The following is a 23051-nucleotide window of genomic DNA, read 5'->3' as shown; positions in this document are numbered from 1 at the left end:
TGAAATTATGTTAGAAAATTCTGAAATAAAGTGTACATACGCTGGTTTTTATTTTGAAAGACGAATCATGTGACATTCTGACGCCGTCAAAGTCATATGATCGTTGTCGTGGCTTAGGAAATATGGCGTCACATTTGTTTTGCGGCAGAGTAAACCTAAATATTTTGCGAGAAGCTGCAAGAAAAGACCTGCGCGAATTTTTAGATAAATGTTCTGGAAGCAAGGTAAAGCTTTTGCTTTTATAGTAACTAATGCAGATTAGTCTCTAACCCTGTCCCTCTTCTGCCGTCACACCTGTCACTTTCTCAGATTTGCTCAAAACATACTGGCCATCTAACAATGTGAACTGTACACTATGATGTGGTTCCAAATGATTATTAATGCAAATATTGTTCAATTATGCTTTTCTAAAAGCTAAACGCTGGCTGTTTCTTTTTTAAGGCTATTGTTTGGGACGAGTATCTTACTGGACCTTTTGGCTTAATTGCTCAATATTCCCTTCTGAAGGTGAGAGAAATTGTACCAATAATGCATATGCAAAATATGCATTTAGTGGACTAAATATAATTTCATATGTCAAAGACACAGCAGACTGTTTTAATTATTATTTCATGCTTTTCAAGAAAGTGATCGTCTTAATTTTATTTTTTTTAAAGGAACATGAAGTCGAGAAAATGTTCACCCTCAAAGGTGGTCGAATACCATCCGCTGCTGTCAAGAATATTGTCTTTTTTGTTCGACCAAGGTTGGAATTGATGGACATCATTGCAGAAAATGTTGCAAGGTAAGTCAACAAGATAGATCAAATCTGATCTCTTTTGGCTGAACTATCCAGCACTACACTGAACAGTCAAACAAATGGCCCGAGAAAATAAGCTTTTCATAAAATCAGAACAAAACACAATGGTTCCATCACATTTTGTTCTGTATACTGTTAGCTGTTTATAGAACACACTGCTTTTTAAATTTGGAGACGATGTTTGCTTCCACAATAACAGATGTTTTGACCAAAGAGAATTAAAAGGTAGTTTTAATGATGTGCATTGATTGCTGGCAGTAGTCAGTGACAGTAATGCTGTGTTGCTGGTGATATTACATTTTAATATTTGCATTGCAGTGAGGAAAAATTACATCCACGAGAATTCCACATCCTGTTTGTGCCGCGCCGGAGTCTCCTGTGTGAGCAGCGGCTGAAAGAGAAAGGGGTTCTGAACTCGTTCACAAACATCGACGAATACATTCTGGACCTCATACCTTATGATGGAGATCTTCTTTCCATGGAGTCTGAGAGCTCCTTCAGAGTAAGAATGTCAAGTTTATTATGGATTTGTATTCATCTTTTGAAGGATTTCTGATTCGGCATTAGTCAGACCTTGACCTAAAATATTAATGGATGCAAAATACCATTATCATTATTATTTAAGTATGTTTTAGGGGACAAAGAGGATAGTTATAAATGCATACAAGTGCTGTGCATATTAAGCGAAGTAGAGTAAAGCCTGACACATTAAATAATAGTCCACAAAAGTATTTTCTTATTGAACAGTTTATTTATTCACAGGCTTGAGCATAGATATGCAATTTAGTCCAGATTCTGATATTTATATTAAGATGAAATGCTGATAGCCTGTAATATTAATCAGCGATCAGCGAACACACTACTTACATAAAATCATGTTGTCATTATCAGTTGTCACCGTATATCTCCTAATAATTTGTCTTATAAAGATCATATTCTTAGTTTGATGATCAAAGCTCTGTAGGTTCAAAACATTGAATGCAATTCAACACAATGATACTTCAGAGTAGAATAAATAAACCTTCCACAAAGGGTTTATATTTGATAATCCCATTTAAACATGTTTTTTTCTAAAACATTGTGTATGGATAATCAAGTAAGTTGCTTCATTAAGTGTACATCTCAAAATATTAATAACATAAAAGTCATGTTTTATGCTTACTTTGTGAAAATCTGTAGCAAAAAAGACATGTGAACATATGCATGAGCAGATTGTGATGATCGCATAACTGTTTTCTATTATGGAGGAATGTTATTTAGAGAATGATCAGACAAGCCTGTATCACGCTGCCAAGGGCCTCATGACTTTGCAAGCCCTTTATGGAACAATACCACAAATCTTTGGCAAAGGCGAGTGTGCAAGGGTGAGTAGAAAAGCAATTGTGCATATTCTTTTCAAACATTTGATGTTCTTCCTCAGTGGTACTTATTTGTTGTGGTTTTGTTTTACATTGCACTGAAGTATTTCTCTCTCTCTTTTTTTTTTTTTTTTTTTTTTTTTTTTGCATCGTGGTATTCGGCTGTGTCTTTCTCAGCATGTGGCCAACATGATGTTGCGGATGAAGAGAGAGTTTGCAGGGAGTCATACTCAAATCCTGCCTGTTTTTGATACCCTCCTCCTGCTGGATCGCAATGTGGATTTGCTTACGCCGTTAGCCACCCAACTTACTTATGAGGGTCTTATCGATGAGATCTATGGCATCACCAATGGTAAATTAGTTTTAAATTTGTGCAGACATAAATACTTTAGAAATCCAGAACTTATAACTTATAAATATACTTATAGCTCATTATAACTTATAAAGATTGTGTAATGAGATAGATCTCTTTTTATCCCAATAGAAGTAGAGAATTTGAACACTATAAAGATTGCATGAGCTATCCTTTTCCCCAGTAGTCTGTCCTGTCATATCTTTTTTGCTTTGACAGGTTATGTGAAGCTTCCACCTGAGAAGTTTGCACAGAAGAAACAGGGAGAAGGTGGGAAAGATCTCCCCACTGAGCCGAAAAAACTGCAGCTCAACTCAGCTGAAGAGCTTTATGCTGAAATACGGGACAAGAACTTCAATGCTGTGGGAGCGGCTCTCAGCAAGAAAGCCAAGATTATATCAGCTGCGTTTGAGGTTTGTGCTGCTTTCGTGCTTTCCTGCTGGCTGAGACAAAACAGGAACTACTGATTTGAAATAAATTTAGGTATAAAATTAGCCTTCCACTTCCCTTTTCACACGATTTTAGCTAACTGTTTGCATTTATTTGATCAAGAACACAGTAAAACAGTTATACTGTGTAATATTAAAATTTTATTTTTGATTATAATTATTCCTGTGATCAAAGCTGAATTTTCTGTGTCATCTCAGCATCTTCAGTGTCACTTGATCCTACAGAAATCATTCTAATATGCTGATTTATTAGTATTTACCATTCATGATCTGGTATTCCTTTCTCTGTGCTAGGAGAGACACAATGCAAAAACTGTTGGAGAAATTAAACAGTTTGTTTCCCAGTTGCCTCACATGCAGGCAGCTCGAGGTTCCCTGGCTAATCACACCTCTATTGCTGAACTCATTAAGGACATAACAAGTAAGTCTGAGAGCAATCGTTTGTACATTCAGAAAATAAAGAAGTATTTCTGGTTCTTTTCTGCTTAAGGTCTGTGGAACACTGTCAGTTACAACAGACAACAACTGTATCTCATCCCTCATTTGGCAATTTATAAAGGGTGCACAATAAATATCGGCCGATAATTAATGCTCATTATCAGCGTTGATTTGCACAGCTTGTCCGGTAACAACAGCTCTGTGTAGTAACAGCTGCTCTATGTGAAATCACAAACCTGATGGAATTTACCGCTGATTAGAGAACCGGCTTTACTGACGAGATGCGCATTAATTATCAGCCGATATTTATTGTGCACCCCTAGAATTTATTTTATTTAAAACTAGTTTTTAGTTATAGTTTACAGAAAAGAGAATTCCGACAATTTATATAGAGTGACCAGCTTATAACATAATAAGAATAGCTTTTATATTTTATAACTTATAATTATAATTTAATTTGAGCAATAGATATTTATAAATATGGCCTGGTTAGAAATTGCTGTTGGTACAGCTTACTCTCTTTTCATGCTGTAAGCTTAGAAGATTAACCAGGATTAAGTTATTCAGTTAAGTACAATTGCTAATTCTACTTATGATGTTTATTTTTAGAATGTCTGCAACAAGTAGTAATCGTTCTATTGCTGATATCATGAATAAGCATTTAGTAAAACATAATTTTGCATTCAAATTCTGTGATATCCTGTTTTTGGAAATCAGCAAAATGTGTTTCCCAGTATTTTGAACAAACTGAAGGAGTTCTATGGTAAATTATATGATGATATTATGAGACCTGACATCAATTCACATTTAGTTTTAATTTTTTTATTTATTTTTTCAAACTGCCTTGCTTTCTTGTGTTTCAGCCTCAGAAGACTTCTTTGACAGTCTGACTGTTGAACAAGAGTTTATGACTGGAGTAGACACAGACAAGGTGCCTTGTTTTGTTTATGATTCCATAATTTATGATGTGTATGAAGTATTATTAAAATTATTTTAGTTTTTTATGATTTATACAGCTTTAAAAGAAATACCCTGTTTTTTTGTTGTCAAAGGAATAGTTCGCCCAAAAATGAAAGTTCACTCTCAGTCCCTGCAGTTTGTAAAATAAGTTTGTTTTTGATTAGAAGAACTTTAACATTAAGACTCTTGCACACCTATGGATCTGTTGAACAAAATTTACTGCAAGAGGGTGTACCTTCTTTTTACTTTCCTTCCTTCCTTACTTTTTAAAACTTAAGTATTACATGTAGAAATAGACCAGAATTATTGTTCAAACAGAAAAGAAGGAAGTTCATCCTCTAATATTTAATTTTTTACATGGTTTTCTGTAAAAAATGTCTTTGTTCAATGTGTATTTATTGTGATTTTTACTCTCAGGTCAGCACATATATAGAAGACTGCATAGCACAAAAAGACCCTCTGATAAAAATCCTGCGACTGGTGTGCATGCAGTCTGTCTGCAACAACGGCCTCAAACAGAAAGTCCTGGACTACTATAAGAGGGAGATCCTTCAGGTTGGATAGAGGAAATTTCTTTGTGGTTTGCTTTTATTTCCTTTTAGGTGGATTTTGTGAATCCATAACATTTAATTTGAATCACACTGCAGCACTGATTTGATGTCACTGAATTTCTATCAGCGTTGTGCAACAGTCAGACACTGTTTGTGGTGATAATAGCAGGGAGTTAGAAATGCCATAAACATTTATCATGTTTGTGTTTTGTTGGATTAGACATACGGTTACAAGCACATTCTGACCCTCAAGAACTTGGAAAAGGTTGGGTTACTCAAACCTCAAAGCACCGTGAGAAACAACTACCCTACAATCAGGAAGACGCTCAAACTGTGGATGGAGGACACCAACGAACAGGTTTGACCTGTCGTTTGTTTTTAGCTAGGTTCTCTGTTTTTATGTAACTGAAAATGGCCGGCACTGCTCAAATGGTCCCCACCCAAGTGTTTTGAACTGATGGACGCTTTTCACATTTCCTTGGATCTCAGAAGTTGTCATAGCTGGGTAAACATTTAAAAGAGTGGAAAACATAATTTTTTGTGTTCCTATTTGCTCCAATAGCAAAAGAGAAAACCTAGATTAGTGTTTCTATGAATTCTATGAAAATAATTACGGTGGAAAAAGAAAAAGATGTCAGATATGCTATCACTATTGTCACGCTATTGTGTTAGGAAAACTTAAATTGATAATAAAACTAGATCAACAAAATAATGAACAAAACTAGATTTATGGTGTTAATAACAGGAAATGCATCATTGAAGTCAGTGAAAAGAGCTCATGTCCACTTCAAATATATTAACATATTTACTGACAATATCGCTCTAGACTTATTGATATACAAGTTTTATATCATTTAGAGTACTACTTGTTAACAATGCACATTTCTTAATATTATGCCTAAAATGTGTTTTACTGTCACTTTTGGCGAGAACTTTGATTTAAAAAAAAAATAATATCTGTCTGTAAATTTAAGGTAATTTAAGTGTATCTGAAGTGTACTTGCAATAGTTCCACTTTAGCACAATCAAATATACTTCAGTATATATTTAGTTACTCCTTACGCACAATTAACGTGCAATTAAGTACAACATTTGTTCCAATTAAGCAGACTTTAAGTATACCAGTTAAGTATACTAAAATACGGGTGCAAAGTATTTTTATTAAGTACATAAATGTATTTGTAGTATACTTAACATGAAACAAATGGCTATTTTAGTATATTTATTTTTTCACTAGGGTGAACTTGAAATCACACATTCATTAAATGACCTTGTGAGCAGTTAGTTAAAAGTGATTGTAAAAATCCCTTAGAAAAATGCAGTTAGTTTTGAGAAATGATTTACAGCAGCATTTGTGTGGGATGTATATTTGCAGAGGTAAAAGTACAGTTTACACACATTTTCCTGATGTGATAACACAAAAGCCTACTGTTTTTAGCCGTTTGAATTCCAAGTTTACTGTGCCACATTTAAGACATGTTATTCATGGTTTTGGGAATGACTAATGCGTGTTAACTTTCCTTCAGAACCCCAATGACATCTCGTATGTGTACAGTGGCTATGCGCCACTCAGTGTTCGTCTGACACAAGTGCTCGCACGTCCCGGTTGGAGGAGCATAGAAGAGGTGCTGAAGATTTTGCCTGGTCCACACTTTGAAGAAAGACAGCAGGTTCCCACAGGCCTTCACAAGAAACGTAAGTGATGACCGTTCACATGATTTACTTAATAAAAAGATGGTCATTCTACATCAGTAAAACCGTCACAGTCTTTACTGTCTTATAGTAATAAATTGAGCTAGCTTGTGAAATTTGCTATATATATATATATATATATATATATGTATATATATATATATATATATAAATTCATCCATAATTCCTATAGAATTGTTGTAAATAAGTTGTGTATATCTTATGTACAACTTAATTCGATACATGTATTACACTTACATGAAGTTACTCTCAACTGCCTGATTGCTTGTATTGTCACAAAATGTAAACTATATTATCACAGCTCTAATCTGTGAAATATGAACATTAGGTATGAGGATATTACGACATTATTATTATTATTATATATTCTGTAAAGCTACTTTGAAACATAGCGTGTATTAATAAAAGTCTTGATGCATATTATTGTAACATTTCTCCATTTTGATAATTGATGGAGAGACCATTCTCCTTCTCTTTTAATTTGCAGGTCAGCCAGGAGAAAACAGAACCACCCTCGTCTTCTTCCTTGGCGGTGTGACATATGCTGAAATCGCTGCTCTGCGGTTTTTGTCTCATATGGAAGATAGCGGGACTGAGTACATTATTGCAACCACCAAACTTATCAATGGCACGAGCTGGGTAAAGTCTCTCATGGACAATCCTGAGGAAAACTTTCCTTAAAGCTGCCACGCCATCCATTGGGCCTTACGGATCCTTTTATCTGTCTGTCGTAAACCCAGACTTTAATGTTTTGTGTACATATAGAATGCAAGTTACATCTCACTGTTGATGCTGTTTAGTCTGCTCATTTTTAATGATTATGAGAGGGGGTGAAACTACTGTTGCGATACGAACTTATTTATGAGCAAACATTTGTGAAACAGCCACCTGAATCTAATCTAAGCAGCAAGGTTTATGCAGTGTATAAACATACTAATGTGATATATAACCTGCTTCGTCAGACAGCATGTTTTTTTGAATATGCATTCCAGGTCAAGATAAAAAAGGACTATGTTGGCTTTAGTACATTTATGTAATAATCGAAATGACTAGATTGAATTAAATGTTGAATTCTTTAACAGGACTGAAAGAGAGCAAGGCACATTATTCATCGAGTTGTACAGACAAATGTAAAAGGTTATAAACAGACAAATAAATCATATTTGAATGCCTAATAAATACCAACTAAATTCTTGTATTGTCAATGTCCAGTAGAGAAAACACATTATCATTATCAAGATTATAACTATTATCCTGACAACATCCTAAAACAGCACAAAGTCACAGCACTTAAATGTGCACCTTTTTATGTTGTGCATTTCAAAGTATCGCTCGCAGAGCTTTGATCACAGCTGATATGAGTCTTATTCTGAGCTGGTGTATTTCTTGAGGTCCGGCTCATTCAGCACCGCCTCTGACATCTAAAGCATGTAAGCAAATGTTCAGCGCCGAGCAGGAGAGAGATTTTTCTCTGAGTGTTTGTTTGATTTAACAGACTCCAGAATGTCTGATCTTTCTCTTCCAGCAGACAAAGGAAAAGACAGATGGATCTTTCAGTGGAAAGTTTTAAGCTGTAGACATGAATCACAGAATCTTCCTTAAAGATCTCAGTGCAAACCCCCGAATACACTGAGGCATCAGTGATGTCTATGCTGCTCCCAACCAGGTCCTGCTCATAAAACATCACATTGCCCTCCATCACTTTTCCCTCGATCTGCCCGGTCTAGAATGAACTTCTGTACAGAGTGTTTTTCCAATTCCACTGATACCTTCGGTAAGAAAAGTCTTTCTCCTCACATCCTGGTTCAAGGAAGGGTTTAAAGATGTCATTGCAGCAGACCAGAGTGTCTTGTGTTCTGGTTGTTTTCATGTTCTTCATTAACCCCTTCACCTCTTTCTCTCCCTGTAAGATGCAGCTACAGATTTGAATGAAATCCTGTTCAGGAGGGTTTGAATCTCTTATAAATAAATCCCTCAAATACTTTTTCTTCATGCTGGTTTTGAGCTAGTCTTCGACCCTCTTTAGATCTCCAATCATAACCTGTTCATAAACTCATCTTTAATGAACCTGGATCAGATCATCTGTGCAGAGACACCTTCAATGTCATATGGCAAAAAACATCAGTGAATCATTGTATAAACTATTTCTAAGAGTGTTTAAATTAACAAATTTGCTGATTCTCTTATGGTGTCAAATGTACTTTCATTGAATTGTTGCTTTTCATTGATATATTAATGTGTACTGGAGATGCTGCTTTGTGTGGTGGATAGAGTACTAAGAAATTGTACTTAGAGGGGTCCTATTATGCTTTTTAATTTGTTCTTTAGTTTCTTTCAACTTTAGTTAGTCTGTAATGTTGCTGTTGGAGCATAAAAAGATCTGCAAAATTACAGTCCAATTCAAAAGGAGATATTTTATTTAACAGCGATCACTTTTCAAAAACTACAATGAATTATTCATTTGGACTAAAACGCATATTTTATTAGATATGTGATATCACAAATATCAACAAATGGGACGAGACCTGGTTGAGCTGCACTAGAGAAGGCAACAAGTAGAGGTGAGCGATATGAGTTATTGTATATCACGATAAAAAAAATTGTAATCACTCACTACAAAAACAAATACAGTAGTTTTAATAGGAATTAATGTATATAGTGTTTTATTTTTATATTTGTTCATAAAAAAATTATGCTTCTGCTAAATGCATCATGTTGTAGTGAAAATAAAAAGTTTATTTTTTTATATATAGTATCAGTATTTGTAATGTGTATTTTTGTTCTCATTTTTTAATAACAAAATATAAAATAATGACAAAGATTTTTATCTTCGCCTACTTTGGCCTAAATATGCATCATATTTGTTTATATTTTTTAACTTCGAAAGGCTTTGTCTTTATAATGGGGAAATTACACTGAGCAAAATTATAAATGCAACACTTTTGTTTTCGCCCCCATTTTTCATGAGCTGAACTCAAAGATCTAAGACTTTTTCTGTGTACACAAAAGGCCTATTTCCCTCAAATATTGTTCACAAATCTGTCTAAATCTGTGTTAATGAGCACTTTTCCTTTGCCGATAACCCATCCACCTCACAGGTGTGGCATTTCAGGATGCTGATTAGACAGCATGATTATTGCACAGGTGTGCCTTAGGCTGGACACAATTTAAAGGCTACTGTAAAATATGCACAGATGTCACAAGTTTTGAGGGAGTGGGCAATGGGCATGTTGACTGCAGTAATGTCCACCAGAGATGTTGACCATGAATTAAATGTTAATTTCTCTACCATAAGCCGTCTCCAAAGGCGTTTCAGAGAATTTAGCAGTACATCCAACCGGCCTCACAACCGCAGACCACGTGTAACCACACCAGCCCAGGACCTCCACATCTAGCATCTTCACCTCCAAGATTGTCTGAGACCAGCCACCCAGACAGCTGCTGCAACAATCGGTTTGCATAACCAAAGAATTTCTGCACAAACTCTCAGAAACCATCTCAGGGACACTCATATGCATGCTCCTTGTCCTCATCGGGGTCTCGAACTGACTGCAGTTTGTCATCGTAACTGACTTGAGTGGGCAAATGCTCACATTCGATGGCGTCTGGCACTTTGGAGAGGTGTTCTCTTCATGGATGATTCACAGTTTTCACTGTACAGGGCAGAGGGTAGACAGAGTTTATGGCATCGTGTGGGTGAGCGGTTTGCTGATGTCAATGTTGTGGATCAAGTGGCCCATGGTGGTGGTGAGATTATTATGGAGATGATATATACTGTGATGAGATCCCAAGGCCTATTGTTGTGTCATTCATCCATGACTATCACTTTATGTTGCAGCATGATAATGCACGGCCCCATGATGCAAGGATCTGTGCACAATTCCTGCAAGCTGAAAACATCCCAGTTCTTGAATGGCCAGCATATTCACTGGACATGTCACCCATTGAGTGTACAGAACAGCATGTTTCAGTTCCTGCCAATATCCAGCAACTTCACACAGCCATTGAAGAGAAGTGGACCAACATTCCACAGGCCACAATCAACAACCTGATCAACTCTAGGCGAAGGAGATGTGTTGCACTGCATGAGGCAAATGGAGGTCGGTCACAACAGATCCTGACTGGTTTTCGGACAGCAACACCAACTTTAATATTATTAATATTAATATACAGTAAAATTCCTTGAAAATGAATCTAGTGATAGCCAGGGTCAATCTGAATACATATCAATTGAAATAATGAGCTAATTTACAAAGGAACATTTTTATGAGTGTTTGAATATACGGAAATAATCCAAGTGCAACAATGTAGTTTGATGTTTGGGGTGATTTTGCTTTGAGTTTTCTCCAAAACTATTCAGTAAAATTCCTTGCAAATGAATACAGTGATAGTCAGGGTCACTCTGAATACATATGAATTGAAAGAATGAGCTAACCTATAAAAGAAAAACTTTTTATGAGTATTGGAATATGGGACACAGTGGAAGTACTATATACATACACACGCATAAAAAAAAGGTGCTGCTGGCTTGACTACAGCTTAAAGTAGTCCAATTCCACGGGAAAATGGCGGACTTATCAACACTGATGCAGATTCAAAACGACATAGCACGGTTTGAATGACCCGTCCCCGCAGCTGAACTGGACGTTTTGTTTGGTTTTGCACCAGAATCAGACCTGTCTGTTATTTGCTGAAGCGCAGGGCTCCACCCCAGGAGTTCAAAAAAGTGCCTGTCAAATGCTGGAACTTTGGGGAAGTTGTGGCCTAGTGGTTAAAGAGTTTGACTCCTAACCCTAAGGTTGTGGGTTCGATTCTTGGGCCGGCAACACCATGACTGAGAAGCCCTTGAGCAAGGCAGCAAACCCCCAACTGCTCCCTGGGTGCCATAGTATAAATGGCTACACACTGCTCTGTTCTCTCTGCTTTGTGTGTGCACTTTGGATGGGTTAAATGCAGAGCACGAATTCTGAGTATGGGTCACCATACTTGGCTGTATGTCCGTCACTTTGTTATACACCCCGTAGTATTGGTAGATTTAGGAGTAGGTGTGAGGGAGGGTTAGGTTTAGGGGTGGGACTGGGATTAGACAATCAGGTAGCGACTTCAACGAGGGAGTGCATAATCTGGCAAGGGTGCAGAATTTGGCACAACACCGGCTCGCTCTGTTTCTCCATCAGCGCCTTCTTTAAACCATATTTTTGTACTTCATTCTTTTGGAGAAAAATAAATGTATCTTAGTTGAATACTTAATTTTATTCTACTCAAGTAAAATGAAATGTAATTATACTCAAGAAAGTAGAAAAAATTACTCAAGTACTGTAACGAAAGTATCAAGGCTGATTTATACTCGACGCGTCCCCAAGTTCGCTTGGGTCAGTGGAGGCTCACGAAGGGGAGCCAGTCGAAAGTATAAATCCCACTTTAGTCAGTAACTTTCCACCTCTTCATATAACTACCAGTAATCAATATCCTTCACTGATATGCAAACATGGGAAATTGTTTCCTGTGTAAAGAAAGATAATAATCAATTGTCCATTCTGTTATTTTTTTTTTACCAGATAATTTAATCTTAACTTCAGGATTGTGAGATTCTTTCCAAATACAAGGTCTCTCAGTTAATGGGGCATGTTGTCATTCACACATTGGTGTCAATGATACAAATGCTTTATAAAGAGCAGTCATCATCATCATCACAAGTAAAGTTTGATGAGCTCATCACTGACAGCAGAGGGTGTCAGCACACCGAGGTCAGTAAAGAGTAATGTGATGAGGGATGGAGGGGTGTAGTCGATCATGGGGTGCTCCTGGTTCAGATCTTTCATGCTTTTCAAGATATCTGCTTTATACTGAAAGACAAGAAACAAGACTGATATTATGCATCTGTTCTGTGTGATATGTGCAACCAAGCAAGTTTTTCAGTTAGCTTACCTTGAATCTGTCAGGTACGTCTTGCTGGTTAAGAGGATAGAGTCGCACAAACTTAAAACTTTCTGCCACCACATAAAATGGTTTGTTGTGTGCCTTGGAGCACACAGCCATCTGATAGGTACCAATCTACAAAATAAATGGAATAATTTTACCAAACTATGAAATTAATGCAATAAGAAGAATAACACAACAGCTAAATGCATTTTATTTTAAGACAAGACACTAAACAAAAGTATGTATGTTTCAGACCTTGTTTATAACACCTCCACTTTCCACAACACCCTCAGCGCCGACAATTACCAGGTCAACCTTCTCCATTATGTACCTGGAAAATCACACAAAATAAGCAGCAAATGCTTATTTGCGACCAAAAACTTCAGCCACTACATGATAACCAATGTTTGGTGCTGAAGTTCACCTTAAAAAGCTCCATCAAGAGAACAGAAATGATTATATTGCTAGTATTTCTGATTAATAGTTTTTGGAATGCGTTAAGAATAAAAGCATTAATATTTTGGTGGCATAAAAACACTTTTTCAATTATAAATAAATAAATAAATAAATAAAAACTTACCCGACTGCAGCGTCAAGCACCACTGTAACAGGTATATTGAGGTTGCATAATTTCTGGGCCATAAGTTTACTAAGGAGCAAAAAGTGGAAAAAACATTCAGAAAAGACTGACATAAAAAAAATACAATGTAAACAATACACACATATAGGCAACATATTGATACCCGACGTCATTATTTGATACAAAAAAATCGATTCTAGATTTATGACTTAGGCATAGATTTGATTCTAGTCTTATTTAGTGGTAAATAAAATAGAAAAAATAAACTATGACAAATGCAATCGTAAAATAAAAATAAAATTATATATTTTTTTTAGACACAGTAGCCTAGGTTTATTTAGGTTTTTAGGTATTTAGGTTAACATCCTTAAAAATTAAACAGAAATTGAATAGTCAAATAACACACTGCATAGTCTTCACAGTATGAATTACATAAAAATCGATTCATAATGAAAATACCAAACTGATTCAGTTATTTTTTTTAAACTGCAAGATTTTATTTGGCTGCTGTCCCTTTAAAAACGGATGCATGGATCTAATATATTTTATAATAAACTGTTTATGTTCTCGTATGACATAGGCTACATCTACATGACAACTATGTAGTCAAAAACGGAAACGTTTTTCCCTTGAGATTTTAAAAAGTTTCATGTACCCATGACAATGTTTTCAAAACAATTCACATTAAAACACATATCCAAAAATGCTGTATTATGTATGCCAGGCCAGTAGTTGGCGCTGTCACCTCATTAGTAAACAGTACATGTAGGGAAGTGACAATTATATGTTGGTTGTAATATTGGTGAAGTAAATCCACTTTGCTGAAGAAGTGTTAAACTCTTGAGCAGCAGAAACAGTACCATGTACACCCCCATTGGTGTGTAGTGTATGTTTGTTCGCACTTGTCTTTGAAATCAGGATGTACTGCGCATGCCTACAAACCAAACACGTACTACCCACGCGCATGACATCACCATTTTCAAAGATTCCTTTATTGGGTGTTTACACAGAAACCGAAATGGTTGCGTTTAAAAAAAAACTGCACTTTGAAACACGTTTTCAAAAATATGCATTTTCAGTCCCCAAAACGGCATTGTCGTGTAAACGAACAGTGAAAATGCATTAAATGTTGTTGTGATGTAAACGGCCCCTTAGACTTTATTTTAACACTCCTCACGATTTTTAAGCTTTTACAATTTAGAAAAAACTGCCATTTTAACTATTAATAACGATTCTTAAATGTTTTCCTCTATAGCCCCTTTCACACTGCCATTCCGGCAAATACAGGGGTAAATTGTTCCTGTAATTGTTCCCTGGTCGCTAGATTTGGCACTTTCACACTGCCAGTGATGACCCGGTATATGTGCGTGCTTTCACACACAACCCTTGAAGATCCCGTAACGACACGTGACATCAGCGCCTGACGTGTAATGTACGAGTCGACAACGCTTGGCACGTTATACTTTAACTGAAGCAAGCAAACGATCTCTGCGTCAGCGCGGAAAGTGAGGAACTAACTGATCTCTGCTTCATTACAGTTTGCACATATGTTTTCATCGCGAATGTTGATCTTCCTTCAAAACAGCCGGTAAAAGAGTCGCGCGATAACGCGCGTCATCACTTCGATACGGAATTAGATCTGGCTTTTGTTCACACAGCGCTCGTTCCGGATCGATTACCGCAATGTTACTAGGTGCCCGACCCGGGTTCAATTCGGTAATCAATTCCGGGACGTGGTTGCTTTCACACAGAAGGCGACCAGGCAATGTTGTGGGTCCGACGTGCAGTGTGAAAGGGGCTTATAGTTGTTCATTAACAAAACTACTAGGTTCTGAAAAAGATTATGCAAAAACTTAAATTTAAACTTATTCAAAAAAATCTGAAGCCATTGTGTTTAGTTACAATGTTACCGCATGTTATATTTGTAGGCCAGAATAGTAGACAGCAAGAGACACTCGAGCGGTGTTGTAAAGACTCACCCTGCTGAATCCGGCTGTGATTCAGTGACATATACTGTAAAGCGTTTGTTATCTGCTGCTGCATTTTCCAGAACCTTTAAAACCACTCGGGACGATGAGTGTGTCAGGATTTTCTGCAGATGGAAGGTAGATATGAGCAGAACGCCACCAAGAGTTACAAAAAAAGACATGCCCCAATTCCTCTACTACTATACTTACAGCTCCATCTTTAATAAAGGTGTGGCACAGTTTACCCACTTTCCCCCGAGACAGGGATATTTTCTTCAGGAAGAGTTCCCCTCGCTCTATCATCACATTCTTACACTGTGAGAGATCCTGTGAAAAAGAGAGAAACAGCAACCATCACCATAAAGTTGATCATGCCATGACAGAACAAAAACAAAATTACCAACTGTGCATAATAGCCTCATAAAACAAAAATAACTAAAGTGATTAAAGAGCATTTAAAACAATATAATGATAATATATTGAAAAAAAAATACTATATAGGCATATTTTTAAAAAAATAAATCCAATAGGAATGACTAACATACAACAGAATTACTAAAACCTAAAACTAAATGATATTAACAAACTAAACAACTAAATCATTTAATTAAAATTATAGCATCTTAATGATAAGCTATTTTTTTATTTTATTTTTCTTATAAACCTAGCATGAATATTATGAATTTGGCTGGCACTATGATAAATTGTTTAGTTTTTCTTTTGTACAGAGCTTTGGATAAGAGTGTTTACTAAATCCATAAATGTAAATTAGCACATTTGTAATTATGTGACATTAGAAAAGAGAAGCAGCATTTTCTGACAAGCAGAAGAAGGCAGTATCACTCTCACATTTCAATACGCTTATCTCTTTTGAACCGGTGTAGTGCCAGTGAGATCTAAACATCTTAATAGAGTAAACAGCAGCACAATTAAACGGAGTAACTAGACCGAGTGAAACACTGAACCGACCGGATGTTCCAGTGAGGTGAGACTGATGAAGCGCAGGAAGAGCTCTCCTCCAGACGACACCGCCACCGATGAATCCGTCTCTTCTAGTCTATGTATGGCTTTAGTCATGTTCTCTCGCAGGCCAAGGATGGTCTCACCTAGAGAGGCACAAGCGTTGGTTAACATGCACATCTCATATCCCTGGACACTGTCCTGAAAACAAGACAAAACTCACTTTGATCCCTCTTGAGGAATTCAAGCAGTGATCGTATAGCAGCCACCGCTGAAGCCACATCTGGGTCTTCTCTGATCTGCTCTCGGAAATATTTCACCAGCTCTGAGGGGGGAAAAATTCAATTCAATTAATACATTTCAGTGTTTGGCTAAATGGAGCTGGATAGTAGACAACATTACACTCCCATTGTGAGAATGTGTGGGCAAAGCTTTTTCTGTTTTTTTTTTTTTTCTGTAACACTTTACAGCAAGGCTTAACTTGTTACCATTAGCTTACTATTCAATTAAATTGATTTATCTACACTAGTTTACACAAACTTAACAATGAACAGTTCTACAGCAGTCATAAATATTATCTTATCTTAATTTCAACATTAACACATTCCCAAAATCAACAGTGTTGAGTTCTCTGAATGTCACATCTGTCGTGGAGATGCACATGGACACGCACATTTTTCCCCAGTCATATTATTGAGCAAAGCAGATGGAAAGTCTGCCTTTATGTTTATCGCAACATAACGGAATGAACAATTTAATTTATTCATTCATAATCTAGAAGATGCTCAGAAGACCACAGCTACTAGCAAAATGGCAGGCCACATTATTGAAATTATTATATACCACTTCGCGTTGTGTCTTTCTCAAAACTCACCTCCTTCTTCCATATTAAAACTGTTTAAAGCGTCTCTGTTGACGAATGAAGCAAATATTCTCTTACAACGCGTTGCTGATGCAATGTTCTCTCACCACACTTTATAAGACCGAACCCGATGAACTATTTTGTTTTTGCCAACAGAATACGTTATATCCTACTAACTCCTTTCAAGTGATGCCTCTTTGTCAACAGAAGAATGTTTGTTTTATGAATGTAATTAAAATGATCACCGCTATGCAGTAAGCAAGTGGACTTGCACTTTCTTCTTCGTCTTTCTTTATTTAATGACGACTGGACCATCTTTGGTGTGTATCGCCACCTACAGGACTAGAGCAAAACCGCACGGAGAATTCATTTTAAAACTATATTAATGTGAGGTTGTAATGCTATTCTCAAAATAAATCGATATATTTCGATAGATATATTTAGTATTACATGAAATAAAACATAAAAATATGGAGAAGTAAGGGTGGTTCTCTTATTTCCTTCTCCAGGACGGAGGTGGCGGTGTGCACTTATTCAGTTGGTTCGCAAACCCTTCAGTGAATCTACAGAAGAAGAGCTCATAATGCGTCGGAACAACACACATTTTAACGATATGGAAGGAAATACTAACTGAAATACGTTTACATAGCGATTTACAGATAAACGAATCGCAATAATGGCATCTGGTTTGTACATCAAATAGACCATGTTTTAAAAATATATTGAAAAAAGTAAACAATTGTGCATTTAAACATTTGTTTCTTACGTGGAAGAGTGTTTGAATGGAGTAACTTACATGAATTGTGATGCTCTTTTGTGAAGTAGACATAAAACAGTGTGTTACGTGTGATATATGTGAAAATCACTAATCACTCTCAATAATGTTTGCAGACGACGACATTAATATTCTGGTGATTGTGTTAGATGTCAACCCTATTTGGTGGGGCCAACAAGCTCAGCGGGAGCCTCAGGTACTTTCATTTCCATACAATGTCATTTTGACTTTAATCCATAATGTTTTCCCTCATGATTACGATTATCCTCATTGCCCTTTATTTTGTTTTTTTATTCTTTTTAAGTTCACTCTTTCGACATGCCTGGATTCTTTGATGGTCCTGGCAAATGCCCATTTAGTGATGTCAAGAACCAACAAACTAGCCATCATTGCAAACCTGTACCAAAAGAGGTAAACCGTTAACTGTTCTCAGAAAAAAATTTAACAAACATATTCTAAAACTATGTTAAAATGTCTCTTTTTTTTAAGCCACTTTCTATATCCAAGTAAGCAGTGGAAATCAGGGGATGAAATATCTGCAAGCAGCGATGGCAAATATGAGCTTCTGTCAGTTACCAATGATCTCTTTGCAGAAGAGATCAAGAATCTCATGGACAGAAGTAAGTTATTTAATGAATTTATTATTATTATTCAGGTTAAAGGAATGGTCCTGCTAAAATGAAGAAGTAGCATTGCATCACTTGCTCACCGATGGATCCTCTGTAGTAAATGGGTGCCGTCAGAATGAGAGTCCAAACAGCTGATAAGAACATCACAATTATCCACATGTCCAGACCATCAGGTCACATATGTGAAGTGAAAAACTGTGTTTCCAAGAAACAAATCCATTAAGGCTTTTTTTTAACTTCACTCCATTGCTTGGCATTACGAGTCCCTGGTTCCAAATTTTGCTTTCTCGGTTGAAAAAGTCCATCTTCAAATTTTCATTTTTGAGACAATTATTCCTTTAACAAAACTAAATGTCTTGGGTTCATACATGTATTACTTGTGCTGACTGGTTTGATGCATCTAGCCTAATATGTAATGCCATTCTTGACACTCTTTTTTAAATTCTTGATATTACAAGAGAATAATTATGTTTTTTTTTTCTTTATAAACAGCAGAGGTCAATGGCAGTCAAACAGACAGTCTGTTGGCCGTATCACTCGCCAAAGCTCTGTGCTGTATCCTCAACCTCAGGTTTATGCAGATAAGCAGCTCAGATTTTCTCTTTTTATTTCAGTTTAAACCTAAGAGTGTTTTGTGAATTAAATATGATATTTAAACTATTTAGACTCCGGTTTTCTTTAATTTAATGACTCTCAGATATACATAGAATCTCAAAGGATATGCAAGGTATGCACATTTTCCTCTCGTTTATGTTTCACAATACGATAAAATCTAATCACATTGTGCACAAGTTCCATAGTTTAGAGTGACAGTCCTGTAAAGTTATTTTAATTATCTTGTTTTAAATGGATTAAAGATTATATTTAACCCTTAGGCTGAACTCTCGTGCTTTTACTTACAGCTGGACAGGACGTGAAATCAAGGATTTTGGTAAGAACATCTTTGGGTTTAACAGGGAAACATGCAGTGTTTCATTGTATAACTGCAGTAGCATTTTTCATTGTTTTTCAGGTAATAAAAGCTGCTGAGGATTCTACATTACAGTACATGAACTTCATGAATGTGATCTTTGCAGCACAGAAGAAGGTGGGAACAACTAACAAACTTGCATCATAGATTATATTCCTAGATATTGGATAATGCCTCCATTATTTAACTTCCATTCTCCCTGTTCTCAAAGAATATCCTGATTGATGCCTGTGTGTTGGACGCTGACTCCGGACTACTACAGCAGGTATTTTATTTGATCACAGTGGATAACTTTTCCACAACATTCTAATTCATAGAGATGCACCTGTATTGCAATTAAAATCTACAGATGAAAATAGATTGTGTGATAAAATAAGCACTTCAAAGGCATAGTGCACCCAAAAATGGAAAATTACTTACCCCATGATTTAATCACCCTCAAGCTATTCTTAAGTGAAGGAGGTTTGCTTCTTTCAGACTAATACAATTTGAGTTATATTAAAGAATGTCCTGGCTCTTCCAGTCTTTATTATGGCAGTGAATAGGTGATATTCAATAGAAGCTTTATAAAGTGCATCCGACCATCATTAAAAGAGCTCCACACGGCTCATGTGGGTAAATAAAAGCCTCCTGAACCGATCTGATGTAAGTCTGAAATGGAGTAAAAATAGCCTAAAATTTTAAATCTAAATCTTAATATTTTGCCTGCAGTGTCTTACCTTAGAATAGAAGAAAAGTATAATTGTTTATAATAGTGGCTCTTTTTTCTATTTTAAACTTAATTCATGTCAATTTTTCAAACATTTGATGACACGTTTGCTAGTGCATTAATTGTTTCTTTTTCATAAGCGCTTGGTTATAGTAACATCCTTAAAACAAAACTTTGCTTCCTGATGGCCAAACAGATTGTACCTTTACAATGGCATGCAATATATAAAGATCCTGGATCATGTCATTTTATAATCAACTTATAACCAATTAAAACTTTAAAGGTGCTGTATGTAAGTTTTTGACTCCACTAAAGCAAAAAAATGCCATAATGTATTTTCTAGATATTAAAGAAACATTAAATTAACATTTGTTTATCTGAAAGAAAAAAAAAAGCTACAGTCAGTTATTCTCTTTGAAAATGGTCGTTCCAGGCCTGAATGTCCTTCTCTGTTTTGGTTTGTGAAACCTGCCCACTGCCAGTTTATCCAATTGTATTTCGGCACCCAGGGTTGCCAGTTGACGGAAAACACAGTGTGTTTCAATTTATTCACCATCAGGTGCGCTCATTCCTGTTGGTATCATCAATCTGGCAACCTACAGTACATGTGTGTCAAGTCTGAGGAGGAGGGGCCAGGTGAAAAAAAAACCCTCTCCAATATTTAGAATTTAGACTACAATACCTAGTTCAACCACTCGGTGTCAATCCTACACACGGCACCTTTAAGACATTTTGTCAGCTGAACAGTCAAACAACATGAACACACCGTACTTTTTGTTTACATTCTTGTCAAAGATTTGATTTGGTTATTTTTTTTTGCAGCATTCACGATGCACATTTGAATTTTCATTATGTAATTTTTTGATTTAAGTGTGAAACAATTTACACTTCTGTTTGTCTTTCAACAGGCTTGTGACATAACAGGAGGCTTGTATCTCAGAATTCCCCAGAAGATCGCTCTCACACAGTATTTGTTGGTGAGAAATTTGTGCAATTTTGAACTTGTTACTATCCCAATCAAAACTGTATTCAAACAGGTTATTTTGTTGTTTTATATTTCAAATATTCTCTTGCTGAGACTGTAACTGCTGGTTGTGTGTCAGTGGGTATTTTTACCAGACGCAGACCAGAGATCGCAGCTGTTATTGCCTCCTCCGGTACACGTAGACTACAGGGCTGCTTGCTTCTGCCACCGCAACCTGATTGAAATTGGCTACGTCTGTTCAGTGTGCCTGTCAAGTATGTTTCCATCTACCTTTTATTCCTTAGCAGCTAGGAGAGACGTGTTTAAATGTTTTTGTTAGATTTAGGCTTGTTTCAGACTCTTGTGTCTAGTGCATGTGAGCGTTAGGTCATCTATGACACACAACCGTCCAAAGGTTTGTGGTCTGTGAAAAAAAAAAAAAAAATATCTTTAAAGAATTTCTTTCTGCTCACCAAGGCTGCATTTATTTGATCAAAACACAGTAAAAAAGTAATCTTGTTAAATGTTATTACTATTTAAAACAGTTTTCTATGTAAATATAAGGTAGAATGTAATTCATTCCCGAGATCAAAGCTGAATTTTCAGCATTATTTTCCTAGTCTTTAGTGTTACATGATCTTTCAGAAATCAGTCTAATATGCTGATTTGATGCTCAACAAAAACTTCTGATTAAAGTGTCCATATTATGGATTTTTGAAAATTGTCTTTCATGCAGTGTAACACAGTGAATGAAATCATCCTGTTTTAAGTTTTAAATCTGAAAGTGCACCATGTATAAAGTAATTGTCTCTCAAATGAATGAGTCGACTCTGAATCATTGAAATGAGTCGTTTTTAAAACGAATACCAATCCATTTCATGTTGAGGTCAACATGAAACATTAGCATATTGCCGCCCACTTGTTTGTCTTTTTGAGTTGGTCCGAATGAAAATGCAAATTCATTCTTTGCCACTAGATGCCACTTTTGCAGTAAAAAAAAAGCGGTTTTCCCGGTGACTGATGTAAACAAAGCAGCACTGCACTCACAAACGCTGCTTTATCAGGCAATAGAGTCAGGATGAAATGAAAACGAGACCAGTCGGACCAATCACAGCTGATTAGTATCATGCAAAGGAGTTTTGAAAAATTAATCTTTGAGCGAATAGTCGCTGATCAAATAAGGTAAAAATAAATGCATTTTATAAAACAATGAAAGTGTTTTTGACCTTGCATGCATGCCAACCTATTGTTGCTGACTCCCAAAATATGAACCTTTCATAACACATAATAGGGGCACTTTAATATTATTGTTGAAAACAAAATTTCAACATTATAATTATTTGAAGAATAGAAAGCTTATAAAAAGTATTTATTTAAAATTGAAATATTAATATTCATATTATGACCTGCTCATGTTTACAGTCTGAATACTGTGAACTGATAAGGTCACTTAAATGATAACGTGTCACTTACATGCTGCAAACATAAGAAACAGTTTTTAGTAGCTTGGACTTATTTTAAATGTACAGTCTAATCAAACTATATTTAATTTTATCTCTTCCTTTGCTTTTAAGTAACCTTAAAATATATCAAAAGATCCTACATTGCATAGAGATTGTTAGAATATGTGGTTTAACCATTTTCCTCCTCTTTATTTACCAGTATTCTGTAACTTCAGTCCAATTTGTACAACATGCGAGTAAGTCTTTTTACCATTTGTTTTGAACTGTCAGATAATATGGTTTCTGAAATTTTCCAGTCAACTTTTAACACACTGTTCTTCTGTTTATAGGACTGCCTTTAAAATGCCACTGCCTCAGATGGCTAAAACAAAGAAGAAAAAAGTTAAAACTGCAAACTGACCTCATCAATAAGTGTGTGTGTTGCACTTGCAAAGTGCCATTTAGTATTCTGTTGAAAAGCATACCTTTTTTTTACTGTGTAATTTGGAATTGGTTAAAAAAAATAAAGCTATGTTTTATTTTTAACAATATGTTTAGGTCTTGTAGCCAACAATTTAAATAAAAGACCTTTGAATCAAAGTCAGTGTGTTTAATACCACATTCCTGTCTCATGTCTTGTTTCAATTGAGT

The 23051-nt window shown here is 36.0% G+C and overlaps 3 protein-coding genes across 4 annotated transcripts; 2 read left to right on the top strand and 1 right to left on the bottom strand.

Annotated features, from left to right (window-relative positions):
- The first annotated feature begins 67 nt into the window (after nucleotides 1–67).
- vps33a (VPS33A core subunit of CORVET and HOPS complexes) lies at nucleotides 68–7814 on the top strand. The gene is made up of 13 exons (XM_052555922.1): nucleotides 68–224; nucleotides 442–507; nucleotides 657–784; nucleotides 1118–1301; nucleotides 2047–2163; nucleotides 2335–2509; nucleotides 2729–2922; nucleotides 3253–3379; nucleotides 4260–4327; nucleotides 4774–4911; nucleotides 5128–5265; nucleotides 6434–6602; nucleotides 7108–7814. The coding sequence occupies exons 1-13, from the start codon at nucleotides 123–125 to the stop codon at nucleotides 7299–7301; spliced, it is 1800 nt and encodes a 599-aa protein (XP_052411882.1). The 5' UTR covers nucleotides 68–122; the 3' UTR covers nucleotides 7302–7814.
- Nucleotides 7815–12155: 4341 nt separating this feature from the next.
- On the bottom strand, nucleotides 12156–17236 carry eif2b1 (eukaryotic translation initiation factor 2B, subunit 1 alpha). 2 transcript variants are annotated; one of them, XM_052555657.1, is made up of 9 exons: nucleotides 17157–17236; nucleotides 16273–16374; nucleotides 16059–16195; nucleotides 15300–15416; nucleotides 15102–15214; nucleotides 13123–13191; nucleotides 12798–12873; nucleotides 12549–12674; nucleotides 12156–12466 (listed from the first exon to the last, which is right to left on the bottom strand). In XM_052555657.1, the coding sequence occupies exons 1-9, from the start codon at nucleotides 17224–17226 to the stop codon at nucleotides 12311–12313; spliced, it is 966 nt and encodes a 321-aa protein (XP_052411617.1). In that variant the 5' UTR covers nucleotides 17227–17236; the 3' UTR covers nucleotides 12156–12310. The 2 variants fall into 2 exon arrangements, with proteins under 2 accessions (XP_052411617.1, XP_052411618.1); XM_052555658.1 differs by having other exon boundaries at nucleotides 16924–17217.
- A 208-nt stretch (nucleotides 17237–17444) lies between these two features.
- gtf2h3 (general transcription factor IIH, polypeptide 3) lies at nucleotides 17445–23000 on the top strand. Its single transcript, XM_052555659.1, has 13 exons — nucleotides 17445–17597; nucleotides 17803–17882; nucleotides 17991–18097; nucleotides 18176–18306; nucleotides 18808–18870; nucleotides 19013–19042; nucleotides 19218–19246; nucleotides 19328–19402; nucleotides 19497–19550; nucleotides 20903–20971; nucleotides 21098–21233; nucleotides 22621–22657; nucleotides 22751–23000. Exons 1-13 carry the CDS (start codon nucleotides 17588–17590, stop codon nucleotides 22818–22820), a joined length of 891 nt encoding a protein of 296 aa, XP_052411619.1. The 5' UTR covers nucleotides 17445–17587; the 3' UTR covers nucleotides 22821–23000.
- The last annotated feature ends 51 nt before the right edge of the window (nucleotides 23001–23051 follow it).

Source organism: Carassius gibelio, chromosome B5 (assembly GCF_023724105.1).
Source record: "Carassius gibelio isolate Cgi1373 ecotype wild population from Czech Republic chromosome B5, carGib1.2-hapl.c, whole genome shotgun sequence".
Lineage (NCBI taxonomy): Eukaryota > Metazoa > Chordata > Actinopteri > Cypriniformes > Cyprinidae > Carassius > Carassius gibelio.
The sequence above is the reverse complement of the archived record's forward strand: the minus strand, read 5'-3'. Positions and strand labels throughout refer to the sequence as shown.